General features: G+C 46.3%; 3 protein-coding genes across 5 annotated transcripts; 1 reads left to right on the top strand and 2 right to left on the bottom strand.

Annotated features, from left to right (window-relative positions):
- Positions 1-688: 688 nt before the first annotated feature.
- Positions 689-7,374, bottom strand: BDBG_07228 (glycerol kinase). Its single transcript, XM_002622230.2, has 4 exons — positions 6,603-7,374; positions 3,403-6,509; positions 1,583-3,309; positions 689-1,508 (listed from the first exon to the last, which is right to left on the bottom strand). The coding sequence occupies exons 1-2, from the start codon at positions 6,833-6,835 to the stop codon at positions 5,093-5,095; spliced, it is 1,650 nt and encodes a 549-aa protein (XP_002622276.1). The 5' UTR covers positions 6,836-7,374; the 3' UTR covers positions 689-1,508; positions 1,583-3,309; positions 3,403-5,092.
- Positions 7,375-8,080: 706 nt separating this feature from the next.
- On the bottom strand, positions 8,081-12,546 carry BDBG_07230. 3 transcript variants are annotated; one of them, XM_031722996.1, is made up of 4 exons: positions 11,914-12,546; positions 11,591-11,815; positions 9,230-11,508; positions 8,081-9,095 (listed from the first exon to the last, which is right to left on the bottom strand). In XM_031722996.1, exons 1-3 carry the CDS (start codon positions 12,208-12,210, stop codon positions 11,098-11,100), a joined length of 933 nt encoding a protein of 310 aa, XP_031580058.1. In that variant the 5' UTR covers positions 12,211-12,546; the 3' UTR covers positions 8,081-9,095; positions 9,230-11,097. The 3 variants fall into 3 exon arrangements, with proteins under 3 accessions (XP_031580058.1, XP_002622278.1, XP_031580059.1); XM_002622232.2 differs by having other exon boundaries at positions 8,405-10,440; positions 10,508-11,508; positions 11,914-12,388; XM_031722997.1 differs by having other exon boundaries at positions 8,652-9,516; positions 9,684-11,508.
- A 2-nt stretch (positions 12,547-12,548) lies between these two features.
- On the top strand, positions 12,549-14,573 carry BDBG_07231 (uncharacterized protein). Its single transcript, XM_031722998.1, has 3 exons — positions 12,549-13,959; positions 14,010-14,412; positions 14,472-14,573. The coding sequence occupies exon 1, from the start codon at positions 13,389-13,391 to the stop codon at positions 13,920-13,922; it is 534 nt and encodes a 177-aa protein (XP_031580060.1). The 5' UTR covers positions 12,549-13,388; the 3' UTR covers positions 13,923-13,959; positions 14,010-14,412; positions 14,472-14,573.
- Positions 14,574-14,586: the final 13 nt, after the last annotated feature.

Genomic DNA, 14,586 nt, shown 5'->3' on the forward strand with positions numbered 1-14,586 from the left:
ATAATAAGTAAACTAGTTAATAAAATTAATATTTATTAATTTTTTACTTCTTATTATCTCTTTTCTGTTTCACCTTTTTTATTAACTGCAATCTCTGCATAATCTGCTACTATGAAATATAACACTTTTACTACTCATATTAATATTTTTCATTTTTTCACACTCTGTATATTATCACTTACTTCATATATTAAACTATCAATTTTTTCTTCTCATTATTTTAAGGTATTTTGGCATGATTTCAACACCTGTATTTTCTCCTATATAATCAACTCTTGACCTGTATTTAACATCATGCAAGAACTCATCATAAGCTCTGCTTGTATATGAGTATAATGAAAGAAGAAGAATAATAATAATAATAAAGTGAAAGTCTGAAGAAAGAAAGAATGAAGAGGTGATGAAGAGATCAGAGGCACAAAAGGAAAAGAAAAGAGAGGGAAAACAGAAAAGCCAAAGAAAAGCAGAAAAACAAGCAATTGAAGTAGAAGACAAAAAAGAATGAGCTCAGATCTACATTGCCACCAAGAGTGCTTATGCAAGCCACGGAAACTCTTGTCTCAATGTCCCATTTTTGACACTTGCATTGCATGCCTCACACATGTTCTGTTGTGAGGAAAGTGGAGAATAATGTATGTATACATTATTGGATGAGTTGCTTTGGAAGAAACTAAGGAGGAAGAAGTAGAAGGATTAGGGTGAGAAGGATATATTTGAGAACTACCTGCTAGGGTAGATAGTTGATATTCTCCCTCTACTGATAAGATTGACCCTGTTGACAAGTGAAACGGGAAGAAACTAGTTAACTTTATCCCTTGTACATACATGTACTATACATTCTCCCCTTCATACAAATTGTATGAGCACTCACCTTATCATCTCCACAACAACATCTTGAGAGCCTTTCCCTTACATCAAACCTAGATCAGGACCCCTCTACAATCTAGTCACTTAGAAAACGGTAGAGATATAAGCACTAGACGCTGGGGGAGAGGAGGGGCAGTGCCCAGTTCACTTTCCTACATTGAAAATGGAACAAATGCAACCTATCATATATCAAAAACCTTCATACGGCCCGGCCCCTCGCTCCCCGATCCGTCCACCCCGTCCACCGCCACCAACAGCAACCCCTCGGTTCCAGTCTCAAAAGTTGAAGGCTTGAAGCCTGGCCCCGCTGGATCCTCCTGCGTGCGTGCTTGCGTGCATACAACATACATGCATGCATACATGCATGCATGTAAGTGTGCCCAGTCTGCAAGCCCCTGATCCCGTTTCTCATCGACAAAAATTGTGTAGGCTACTGCTGGCTAGCCGCTGACCGCACGGGTCTTCTTCCTATCTGTGCGGGTGCAGGTGGATTAGATGTTAGTCTGGGTGGAAGCGAGGGACATTGAGGTGGTATTGGATGACTTTTCTGATGTCTCCCTTGTGGAAGAACCGGAGGGGGACCCGGGGTGGGATACCCCACGCTTAGTATGCAGCGCACATGTGTCTGTGCGTGCCTAAGGCTAAAAGGTTTTTGCATCAGCAACCACCTAATTGGCTCATGTCACATGGGGGAGAAGGGAAGCAGAGCACAAACCTTGAACGAGGCGTAGATGGAGAAGGAAAAATGATAAATCGAGTGAAAAGGGGGGGAAGGACAAGAAAGGAAGTTGCTATCTTGCCCAGGTAGAGGACTAGATCTTCGGGGGTATTGGCTGAAAGCTTTAGTAGGTGCACCGGAGAAAATATGGAACGAGATAACAGTGCCGCAAACGCATGTGTCGTATTTTGTGAAGAGGACGTGGGGTATCAAACCAGCAGAAAAGTAAGGGGAAAATTACATACAAAACCACATTGAAAATAAAAAGGGGAAAAAAGAGCCCATCTCAAAGTAGGACGCACCAACCTCGATGGGGATATTCGCGCACTACTTGTTAGAAATACAATCCCTTACATGTGGTTTTTTTTTTTTTTTTGCCCTATGCTCCTTTATTCCCCCCCCCCCCTTCAGGGCGGGTGAGACGATGATGGGGAGTGCGAGGAGCAGGCAGAGGAGGGAAAGAAGGTTTGGTGGCGGGTGCCATATTCATTAATCGTCATAATGTGTCTTATGCCTATTCCCTTTCTTTCTTCCTCGTTGCTCCTTGTTTCTTTTTACCTTTCCCAACTTTCCCAATTCCCCTTTTTCCCTCCAGATAAGAACGTGAGGAGAGAAGGGAGGGAGGGATGACGAGGAGAACTACAACGACGATAGCGATAGGCAGGAATGCAAATAGGGGGCCCGTATCTCTTGGGAGTGGTGGAGATAGAAAACCTCTACCATGAGACCACAGATGTCAGAAACAGAGCGGTAATCGAGCTCCTCAGCAAAGATAATAGGGAAAAGAAAGTGTAAGCCCAAACAAATTCCGATTTGCAAGAGAGTAAATTTTAGGAGTAATGGGGGAAGATGGTCAAAAGCCCGACATTAAGAAAGGGCAATAACCCAAAAATCTAGACAGAGGAAAAAACATCAATAATGGCCCCTTTTACTCCGTACTTGTGTGACCTACAAATTGCAGAAAGGGACCAAAAAAAGAAAAAGCCAAACTAAAAGTAGCGAAATATGCCGGCCCCTAAAAATAAACCAAAAAGAAAAGACAAAGCGAGAAAAAAGTAAAACAGGAGAACACTGTGATTGGACAAAAACGGATCGACATCTTCAATCAGCCTTGGTTTTCTTTTCCCCGTCAACTCTTTGTCGCCTATGTCGTGCGTTGTCCGGAGTTGCACCATTATTTTTGACCACGGCTTGAGCCAGCCAGACCCTGAAAAACTGCCAGCACCCCAAATAGGCCCAGTTGACAAAAGCAGGGTTCAAGACCACCCGCCGGCCGATTTGATCTCACCTTGTTAATTAGTAGGTTCGTATCGATGTCATGAAGAGAGGAGAACTGGTGGGGTGACGAAATAATGCAAAATTTTATGCAGGAATCATTGATGGTGGTAGCTATGAGGAAAAATTTTCTCGGTCACATTTTTCAAGGGGGGAATTATCGGGTTTTCTTTTTCATGACGAGGTGGAGGGGCCCGAAGACGAAGGCACGGATCTTCTTTTCTTCGATTCCGCACAGGAACCTAGGGACAAAAATGATCAATTAATACTTGAGGTACAGTCATAACGTAGGTTTGGCCATGTTCACAACATATTTTCCCAACATATACAGCACATTGTGTGTCTCCAGTGAGCACAAATCAAACACTGCCGATAAGGGACGAGGGGTGAAGGTCGAGCAGATGACGGACGACGGAATTTACGTACTGCATTCTTTCGGAGCGGTTTCCCTAATCCCGTGATTGCTTCACTCAGTACAATTCTGATGTCCAGGGCTCTCTTTTCTTATGCATTGGTTAAAAAGAAAATGTGTTCAAACATACCGCGAGATCACATTTGGCGGGCATCGTATCTGTGTTTGATGATATTCGGAGCACCAGGCGTAAACCAAGTACAACTTGTGACCACAACTGTGAGTCAACTCTCTATAATCGCACATCTTTCCTATGTAAAAGTGGTAACGAAAACAAGGCTTTGTTCTTAGCTAGGCGTATGAGTGGTAAGTCAGAGGTACTGGCTGCTAGGAGACAAATTTGAGCAGGAGCAGTAGCGGTTCTGATCCATGCCTTTTAAATGATTTCTCTCAGCGGAAAACAAATGAAGGTCAATTTGATGGCCCAGGTGCAAGGGAAACATCCTTAAACATGCAACGCTGAAGTGGTTGTTGCCTCTCAAGAGAGCTCAGCGTATTTCCTCCGGTTCGGATAATGACGCTGAACCTATCCATATCGTAGGTTCCAGTCCATATATACCAGGAAACAAAAGCCGCTCGCTGCTGTGGAACACAACGAAGATATGTAAGGGAAGTATATCATTAAGACCAAATCTTGGAAACTTTCCAGCACAAGGACCGAAGGTGGTAACTAGCTTCCGAGCATGCGTGCTGAGTGATCAGTTAAGAGACAAAGTAAAACGAAACCGGCAGTTCACACTATCATTGCCAAACGAACAAATGGGAAGGTAATATAAGAGTGCGGAGCTTCAACTAGCAGGGTTTATCAGTCATGGCGGAGATCCGCCCCCCTTCCCTAAGGCTTGTTGTCCCGGCGTCCCAAACTGGCCTGCGCGGGAGAAGCCGTCCGTCGTGGCGTTTTTGTTTCTTTTGTTTCCCCTTTTGCTTTTGAGAGTCAAACAGCTCGCTGTAGTAAGTAATATGATTCATGCAGGGCTAAAGGTTGAAGATTCAATTCTTGTCTCTTCCACCCACCCGCCGCGCCCTGCATGCATAAGGTGGTTTTCTCCTTCTCTTGATATGAGAAATAGCTCCTTGCCACCGACGGGACACCAAGCTAAGTACTGTTTTGTCACCAACAAGAAGGGGAATATCCTTTAACTCTGATTGCTTAATCCCCGGCACAACAGGCCTGTTTCCGAATGCTTGTAAACCCTGTTATCGTGCAGATATTCCCTCCTTGTGCATCGACGTTACCGACCAACTAGCCCAATTGCGGTCGTGCGGTCGACACAGTCCACTGAGACGCAGGCAAACGATCATTCGATGTTGTAACCGAGTCGTAATCACGGAGTGAGAAGGCGAGGATGGACTTCAGGAATCACAAGAATGCTGTCCGAGGAACGCGGAACGAGCAGAAAAGCGAAAGGCACCCCCCCTCCCCCCTGCCTCCAACGAGACTCGTCTTATGCCATGTAGTAAACATCCAGCACAACCTAAGCACAACCTTATCAGATAACACCCCGTGGCTATCTAACACGCTGACACAACGACACAAGGCGGCCTCTTTCACAATTTCGGAGTGCAGAGCGGCAGAACCAGTGCAACGGGAACCAATCTATTACGAACATTTGCATCAAACCAAGAATAGAACAACTGACTATTAAGCATCTACACGAGAAAGGTATATTCGCAAAAGGAAAATTAAAAATGAGAATATGGGTATCCAAAGGAGCATCCTACCTGCTATGCTTGACAAAGATATTATAAAAAAACAAAGGTGAGTGGACGTGGACAAACAACTCCACCAACAAAACAATCGTTCGTTCATTGTTCAACAATCACATCGACTGGATTGCATTATTGTCTAGCCAACCTCGAGACATTTCGACGGCTTTCGACCATTGTTTATACATCCTCGAGCTTTCTGATTCAGTTATTTGGGGTTTGAAGACCGTCCTACTCGACTTGTTCATTCCTCGTAATGCATCAAGGTCCTTAAAGATGCCAATCGCGTATCCCGCCGCAATAGCAGCACCTAGCGCGGTAATCTCGTGCATCCGTGGCCGTTCAATTGGCATTTGGATAATATCCGATTGGGACTGCATGCATATGTCGCTAGCAGACAGCCCGCCATCGACCGTCAGCTCCTTCAGCTTCTCGCCGCTGTCTTTCTCCATTGCATCTAGGATTGCTTTGGTCTGGAAGCACACAGCTTCCAATGTTGCCCTGGCTATGTGTCCTCGTTGCGTGTGCTGAGAGATGCCGAAAATTGTGCCTTTTGCATCATCAATCCAGTAAGGAGCAAATAATCCGCTGAAAGCAGTAACGAATACACATCCACCCGAATCAGGCACAGTGGCAGCTTCGTCGTTGATTTTCCTTGCATCCCTGAAGAAGCCTAAGTTGTTCATTAGAAAGCTGACACCACTTCCAGCAACCGCAATACTTCCTTCCAAGGCATATACAGGTGATTCGCCTAATTGATATCCAACTGTTGCAAGTAGACCATGCTTAGATATTACGGGTGACTTCCCCACATTATAGAGAAGGAAGCAGCCGGTCCCGTAAGTGTTTTTAGCTTGGCCAGGCGAGAAAGCACAGTGGCCAATCAATGCAGCGGATTGGTCTCCAAGACAGCTCGTTATTTTGATGCCTTTCAAGGGGCCAGCCGCCATTGAACCAAATGCCGATTCGTGGGCAGAAGCAATAATTTTCGGGAGCTTTATTTTCGAGCGATCAATCTCAAAAAAGTTAAGCAAGGTCTCATCATACTTGAGAGAGTGCAGATTTGTGAACATGGTTCTAGAGGCATTGGTCACATCTGTGACGAAGACGTCGTTCTTTTTCCCGCCGTTTAGATTGTAGATGAGCCAAGTATCAACAGTTCCGAATGCTAATCGACCATCGTCGTATGCCTTTTTCACATCAGGGATATTTCGAAGGAGCCAAACCAGCTTGGCAGAGGAAGAATAAGTTGAGAGTGGAAGCCCACATATCTCTTGCAGCTTGTCCGCCCCCTCTTTTGACTTTAGCTCTCTAACCAACGATGTGGTCCGCGTGTCTGGCCATGCGATCGCATTATTTAGCGGTTTTCCCGTCTCCCAATCCCATACGACTGTGGTTTCGCGTTGGCTGGTTAGACCTATTGTCTGAATATCTGCGATTGAGAAACCTTTGGAGGTAAAGGCCCTGGTTGCCTGTTCAATGCATTTCTCCACCGAGGAGACTATTTCTTCTGGGTCCTGTTCATGCCACCTGCAAAATCAGATATAGAATATTTCTTCTTGTCAGCTGCGATCGTCCCTTGTGCCCTTCACGCATCGACAAGGGAGGGGCAACCTCGCCTACCCAGAACGCTCGCAAATGCGACTTAGTTCCACCTGATGGGAAGCCACTAGATTGCCTTCGTCATCAAAGATAATGAACCTCGATGAAGTGGTGCCTTGGTCAATGGCACCTATATATCGCCCTGACTTTGGGTGCTGTGGTTGATCAGATGGCTTCGAGGCCGCTTGGCTATCGCTCTCCGTGTCGAGGAGGTCCGTGGATAGGACGTGTTTGAGGACGAAATCGCGTATCATACCGTACGAATTTTGTCCAGAATACCGGGAGGTCAGGTCCAACGAGGATATCGAACAGAATTTCGTGTGATCTATTTAGTGCGATTCTAGGATTTTCCAGGCCGCTCAGAGAATGAATCAGGCTTTACAATCCGGCAATAGGGGGGACAAGTGAGTGAAAGTATGGTAGATTGGGGGGAAGATGGGGATAAATTCAGCCGATGAAGAGGAGAAGGGAAGATGAAGAAAAGGAAGAGGGAGGCGCGGAGCAGAAATGGTAATGATGGTGGTTGTGGCGGACGTGGAGAGTACTCATGACGCCGAGCACGAGATGTTGGACGACTCGGCGGAGTTGGAGACTGGTTAAGGCGTGGGGCAAGCCGCCAGATAGCCTTTGGCTCGACCAACTTGTCCATATAGTTACTAACATTAACCTGCTGAATCGCGTCTTATATATATATATATATATGTGTGTGTACAGTACATACATTAATGCCAAGGGGAGAGCAGCGGTGATAGAAGGAAGAATGGGGATGTGTTAGGGCCCTTAGGGGTGTTATATATATCAACAAAAATATATAAGTAAGTCCCAACAGCACACGCGCCCTCGGAATTTTATAGAAACAGCCAAGTTCTGCTTGGTGCTAGTTAGTCACTCGCATATCTACGCGGGCCAGGGGTAATTTCCTGCATTTTTAGCTACTTCTTGGGATTTGCAAATAGGCTAGCTTTCGCCCGCTACTCACCCGCTAGGCCATGGCGTTCATCCATTGCCTCACATACGGAGTAGTCAGTACAGTAGTAACTAATCCTTTCCCCCTCCTCGTCTCTCGAGTCTCAGGAGAAAATTTGGAAACCATGCATCTGATTGGATAGGAATATTCTGTACATCCGACGGGCGCATTATGTATGTATGTACATGTACCTCCGATCATATACTACTACGTGCATGACGAAATCCTGCAACGCCCTGCGTTCCTTGGTTGAAAAGCGCCTCCTCGATGGCCGACGACTCAATGCAGCGAAAAATGGAAAAAAAAGAAAAAGAAAAGAAAAAAGCATGACCCGCTAGGTCAATTGGCTAGATCAATTGGGTGGTGACAAGGCCCACAATAATAATTAAGCTCTAGAGGAAGAAATATATACGCAGCGTAAAGCATATCAAATCTTATTTTCACTAGTTATTATCTACACAGTATTATCAGAGTGGTGAGGAATTTAAAATAAATTTTGCCAGATGCCATGGCCCATATAAACTATATGGGACGATGTTTCTACGGCTATCCTAACAGATTTATATAAGTCGATATTGTGGTTTTTAAAGCCGCACATTTGATGCATATGCATATCTTGTAATCCATTATTTTCCCTCCTCCGCACTTCTCTCGCCATGGCCAAAGTTCGGGGACCTAACCGCTGTAAAACCCGCTTCACAAATCGGACGGATGCCAGCGGACAGAACACACTGTCCTTGTGACGATTCACCATATCTCATACTTCATTCAGAATTTTAAATAGTCCACTATAACTTATTTCAGAATATAAGGAGAATTCCAAACGCGCAAGCTTTGAAAAGTGTCTTGATGGCACATAAAGTGACGTGTAATCAACCCTAACTCTAATTCCTCTGCAAACCACTTTGACAACTGGATATCATGCATATATGGATTTCATATAAAACGGTCCAAGAACGAAAAGAAGATCTCCCGGCTTATGAGCTCTTCGCCTTGGGCCCATCTCATTAGCTCGCTCGGCCTTTCGCATCCGTCAATTCGATCTTCCGCCCCACATTATTCAGGGGAGGAGATATAGATAACAAAAGCTGTGCTTTCGCTAGTTTGGACTATTTATTAAATATTAGACATTATACTGGAATATTAATTAGACATTATATGGCGGCAGTATCCACCTAGCCAGCAGAAAAGATAAAGACCATCCTCGCTCGCCGATGTTAACATCCATTGGCATCTCAAACAACGCCCGAGTGCGACACACCTTATCCATCTTTGATGTCTTCCTTCTGCGCCGGCTGACATAGCATACACCCCGGCGGAAGAAAACATTAACATTAATTGTCATCGCCCGTTATACTCATCTAGTTCGCGCGGATGTTTTGCACACCGGTCGTATCTCATTCTCTCAGACCTTAGGGACCCTAGGTCCGGTCTGTTGCAGCTCAATGACATAGGCATTCGCCTTGTCGCTTTTCTGAAACCGCCTCTCCTTGTGACACGCCATGCACACGAAGACGAGAAGGATCAAGTGGAATACACTGTCATATCTAGCCCACCACAGGAAAATTTAGTTGGTTAGCTTGTGTGAACATCATGAATAGTAGAAGATAGGAAGTTCAAAACATGCGATGTGAGCGGAAGAGGGAACGTAGAGAGAGGGGGAAAAAGGGGGGAAAAATGCCTGAAGGGCGAAAACTGGCAAATCGATAAACGTCAAAACCTGCGCCGTCCTCTCGGTAGCTGTTATCCTTTTCGTCACGGCGCATTCCTCGCTCTTTTTCACATCACAGGGACCCCAGGTGATCATGACATCGCATGCAAATCCACTCAAGCTAGCCAAGGACAGCGCGGTGATCAGGTCAAATCCAACGGGGATGCCTGGGTGCATCGACGCCCTTGACTTCTTCACCCATACAGCTATTACATAGGCAAGTGAGCAAACGAAGGGCAAACGAAGGTAAGCGCGAGCTTTGGTGTTTGTTAATATTAATTAGCCCATGATCGAACGAACATTGTTGAATCAGCCAAAGGGAATAAAAGCAAAAGGTGACCGATGATTGCTGATTTCTTATCGCGCAGCAAATCAATACTTTGCATAGATGGAACTGCGTTCTCTCGTCCACAAGAGTACTCACTGGTGCCATGAAGAAAATGGCCGCGATTCCTCCCACGCCATCGATGTATACATGTCTAAATGATTTGCCCACCCACCTTGTTGTTAGTGGGGAGGTAGGTATATCATAGGTCAAATGAGATAAAGACTTCCAACAGGAGGCTACCATCTCACTCCTGCTGCGATATAGCATAAGTCACCAAACAAAAGCCACAAACGCCCGTGAAGATCGTGATAATCCCCAGAACATAGTTGAAGTGTAAGTGCTTGTACGCCCTGTCGTAGTTCGATCGTGGCATGATCTTTGTTGCAGAGGGGGGAAGGAGGGACGTCTGGTGCAGTTGGTCGGCAACAGAAAAGCACGTTGGATTGGATCGCTGTGAAAATGAACGTCTTTTGAAGTAAAAAATTTACTTTGAGAAGCACCTGGAGCTCTTGAGAGATTCAAGAGTTCTGAAGCTCATGCTTTTATGTGCTGCTGCACAAGAGAAATCGCCGTTCATCATAGCTCGTTTCAGCTCTTGTGCGTTTGGAGGTATGTGAGGGGGCCAAATGGTATGCTGTCAAGCAATATTAGACGTCTAAGGCTGATCAGCTGTAACTAGTAATGATGTGCAAAAAGTGCGGCTTCTCTCCGTGTTTCTTATTTATTTATACTTCTGACGTCGTTGCGAGGTGATCCGCCGATGGTTAATGGGGAATGAGGTTGCCTTGACCGTACTTGTTGGGCCGGCCTTCTTAAGATGAACCGATCCTTTGGATAGTGACAAAACCGACTCCTAGGGGACACGGAATGATTAGCTTCAATTTTTTGACATACTGCGCCCCATACTCTAGATACTTTACATCATCTGTTGGAACATCTTATGGGCCATTTACCCCCGTTCACTTCAAGCTTTAGTAGCAGGTTTTATACGAGGCTATAAACCTAATTCAAGCACATATCATAAAATAACGGCGAGAACGTTGATATTCCTATTTCCTTGTCGAATAAAACGTCTAAATTCTGGGGCTACGTCCTGCGCTTCTGTTAAGTGCTCATATTCTGGCAATATAGAATCGCCGAAAAAACTGGACCTCTTTTCTTCCCTCCCCCCCAACTTCAAAGGAAAAGAATGGGGGGGACGCATAGCCTCCTCACGGATGAATTGATAGCAATAGCCATGTGTTTCCAAACGTAAAATAATGGGATTGGGGTAACCATTATTAGTGAGGTATATACAAATGAAAAATTCGCAGCGTCTTGCTTTGTGGTTGGACATATATATATATATATATATATATATATTTTTGGTTCTCGTTTTCTGCTTTTTCTTAATTTACAAAAGGACTAAACAAATGGTGGGAGTAACTTTGGGGTGCCGTAGGGAGGGTGGAAACGATTAGATACTTTAAACCCTATGGCACAAACGCAACACCTGCGCCGCGAGCATTATTTATTGCTCTTCGGTGGACTCCGCTGCCTTGACGGCCGCTGTCTCCTTTTGCCGGCGCGCCAACTCTTTCCACTTCTTGGTCAGTTCGTTCCGGGACTCATAGTGGGTGGCAAGGGCTTCACGGCCGATCAGACTGATAACGATGCTGGCACCGACAACGAAGGTCAGGACGAAGCGGTACATGTGGTACCAGGATGGCGTCCAGCCCTTAACCGCGGCGCGGGCGTCGTTATAGTACAGGAAGGTGAAGGCACAGAACTGAGAGATCAGGGCGTATTCAATAGGCATGAATAGGGTGGGCCAGGCGACGGCAGGTGCGACGACACCAATAGCATATCGTTGGTAGCCAACCTTTCCACCGTAGCCGGCCCATTCCAGACCCCAGTGGATGGCGCCGAGGAAAGAGAGGATCTATAAAAAAGAAATTAGAATGCCCCCAAATAATGTAAGGAAACCTAGGAGGGGGATGACAAGGCATGTGAGAGGGACTTACAACTGCGCCATATCCAACCTGAACCGGCTCAAGAATGCTCATCATCATTTCCGCAGTTTGGCCGGTGATGTAGTAGCCAGTACCAGTGGTGATGGCATTGTTCAATTCCCAGGACAAGTAAACAGTTTGAAGCGAAGTCGCGAGGTAAGGAAGGACACCGGCCAATCCGAGGTACAAGGCTTCTTTGGGAACTTCCTTGAGAGAGAAAGTCTCACGGATAATTTTCTATACAAATTTGCCCCGATGTTAGTGTTTCTTGCGATGGAAACCCAATTCCCGGCCTTCGTCCGCGACCGACGTCGCTGGGAGAGCAAAATACTGACCATATCGCTCTTTACACCAGCCATCATATCAATATCCTCCTCTTCCTCAGCCTTCCGCGCTGGCGTAGGCTCGTTGGTCTTGACAGCAGCTGTCGAGGCATATCGGGTAAGAGCGGTGGTTGTAGGTTTGCGGGCGGCTAGTGCGAGAGATGTCGAACGAGTGACAGCGGCTTGGCGGACAGACGAAGTCAATTGGGCCTTGAAAATGGTGCTGGACAATGCCGAGCGTGTTACAGATGAATTTGAGCTGGTTGCTGCCCTCAGGATAGAGCGAGCAGCGGCGGTTCGGTAAAACATGGCGGGCGGGTAAGGATGGATTCGAGGAGACGGGGCGGAGGACTTCGGAGAACGCAAGACCACCAGCGGAGGGGGCAGGCTAAGCGCAGGTGGCTTCTAATTGCACTGGGAAACGGAGTAGAGGCTCGAGCGAGCGTAATGGAGAGAGATTGGGCACCGAGAAGGGCTTTGAGAGGAGAGTGGTGAGTCTTTGTCCCGACGTTGTCATTGATATTTGTTGTTTGGCCGGAGATGTTCAGGCGGGATTTGGTGTAACTATTAGGTAATCTCCTCGGTTAGTGCGCCGGGTGGCTGAATCCAGCTTAGTTCGCTTTGTCTGAAAACTCCGGATTCCAAATGTGATTGTTGGCGTACTGATTACAATTAATTCATGATCACTGGGTGCTGATCTCACGATATGATTGTATTCATAATCTCAGAAGGCTGCAGACTTGAGATGGGTTTTGTGATAGAGCAAGAGTGCTGCAATGAAGACTCAGCTCCCTGTAAGCATGAATACTGAGAGCTGCCGAGACAAACTCATCTTTTGGTTGATTGAGCGTGTCAGACCTTGAAAAGTCCTATGCCATGTTCACTGGTTTCTGGACAATAGCAATGTTAAGTTGATCACAAGATTGAAAGGATTATAAGATGACTGACATCTGTTAGTTACACTCAGCATTTATGTTTGTGGACAGCCTTTAGCAGTCTCCTGTTACAACTGGCTCCCTCCAAAGCTCACACCTAAGTCTGCCGCTCAAAGATATCAAGCTGACCAAGATACATGCATATCATCCCCATATACAGGTGCTCTGGGGGCTCGTCATATGTTTGAAACTCCGCGCAACTAGTTTAGCGGTAACAAATGCCAATCGGATTTTACAAAAAGTTCCAGGTTTACGGCGACGCGCTAGAGTACTCACGCAACTACCTGAACATTCAAACCTGGTGATTCGGATCCCCTATAGGATTGATTGAGACGTTGAAAAAGCATGAATGGTGTGACTATACTCCGTACTCCATGGATTAAATAACACTGGTGGTGGTGGTGGTGGTTGGTGAAACAGGATGCCCGGACCTCAACACATTAAACGACCTGAAGTTCCTGAGAGTTTGAAACCTTGAAAGCCAGAGTTCAAGCCTTTCTATGCAAGGAAAGGACTAAGCAAGAAGTTGACTCTGTGCAGCTTCGTCCGGCCATGTGTGTCTCGACCGGCAGACGAGAGCTGCTAGGGTGTGGTGCCAAGCCATCACAGCGAGGATGTTCCAGGACCAACCCCCCCCGCTGCAATTGTCAACCTTCTCCTTTCCACGCTTCTATGAATTTTGTATACTGCCATTACAATTTCTCTAGTCGCCTCGGGGCCCAAGTCTCATCGTCCGGCAGATCTATACAATGTCTGCTACATTTGTTACATCGTCACATGACCCCTACTTGTTCGCCATTGCACAAGGGCACGCGCAGTTGCTGGGAATGCAAGTTGCGGAAGATGAAGTGTAGATTCGATCCGAGAGTTGCTAGCATGCCCTGCAACGGCTGTCGACGACGGGACTCCCGATGTATTAGCCAGGACTTCCCCGAGGACCTCCCATGTGTCCCCATGGGCATTAGATCTGTGCGCAACGGGAGTCATGGCGCTCCCTTTGACGGCAGTACTCCTGCTGCTGCCACACCCAGTGAGAATGGCAGGGCAGATCCTAACATCGTCATACCTATGTCAAATGGACATTGAGCCTTCACGATACCCAGCCCCTGATAAATCTTCTGAGGTCCATCTTCCAGCTTCTAGTATTGTAGGATTGCTACTGATTGTTTTCAGCAATATCTTACGAACAATGATACCGGGCGCCAGCTTCACAACATAAATATGAAATGCTTTCTCGATTCCTGCATGTGTCATTACCATCGCGAGAAGATACGGAGAGTATCTGCAAAGCCAGTCGGCACTCGTCCATCCTCTCCCATGAATTGATGACTACCCCATATAGTACCCTCTACCAGAACGGCCTCAAAACGCCCGATATCTTTCTCATGATTCCGGAACCAAAAATGCATCCGGCTCTGATCGCGAGGCCGCCAGCACGTCTGGTACATGCACATGTACATCTTCCTGCGATTGCCCGGCGTGCCTGTCTGCTTGCCTGCCCACAAACCGGCCCATAGATCTCAACATGGGTTTAGAGACTGGGAATTAAGATTTCGCACTGTCTTTCTGTTTTCTTGCAAGTTTGTCAGCAGCCGGATAGTGATTGAAGATTGTGGTTACTAACTCACTTGGAAGAATGCGTAGATTACCAAACATGTTTTGCAGTCGAGTCGACCATAAATACGGAGTAATGTCGCGCGGAAAACTGAACTGGATCAACCTCAGTTTCAATTGATGCCTATATATATAC

The sequence above is a fragment of the Blastomyces gilchristii genome, assembly GCF_000003855.2.
Source record: "Blastomyces gilchristii SLH14081 genomic scaffold supercont1.18, whole genome shotgun sequence".
Lineage (NCBI taxonomy): Eukaryota > Fungi > Ascomycota > Eurotiomycetes > Onygenales > Ajellomycetaceae > Blastomyces > Blastomyces gilchristii.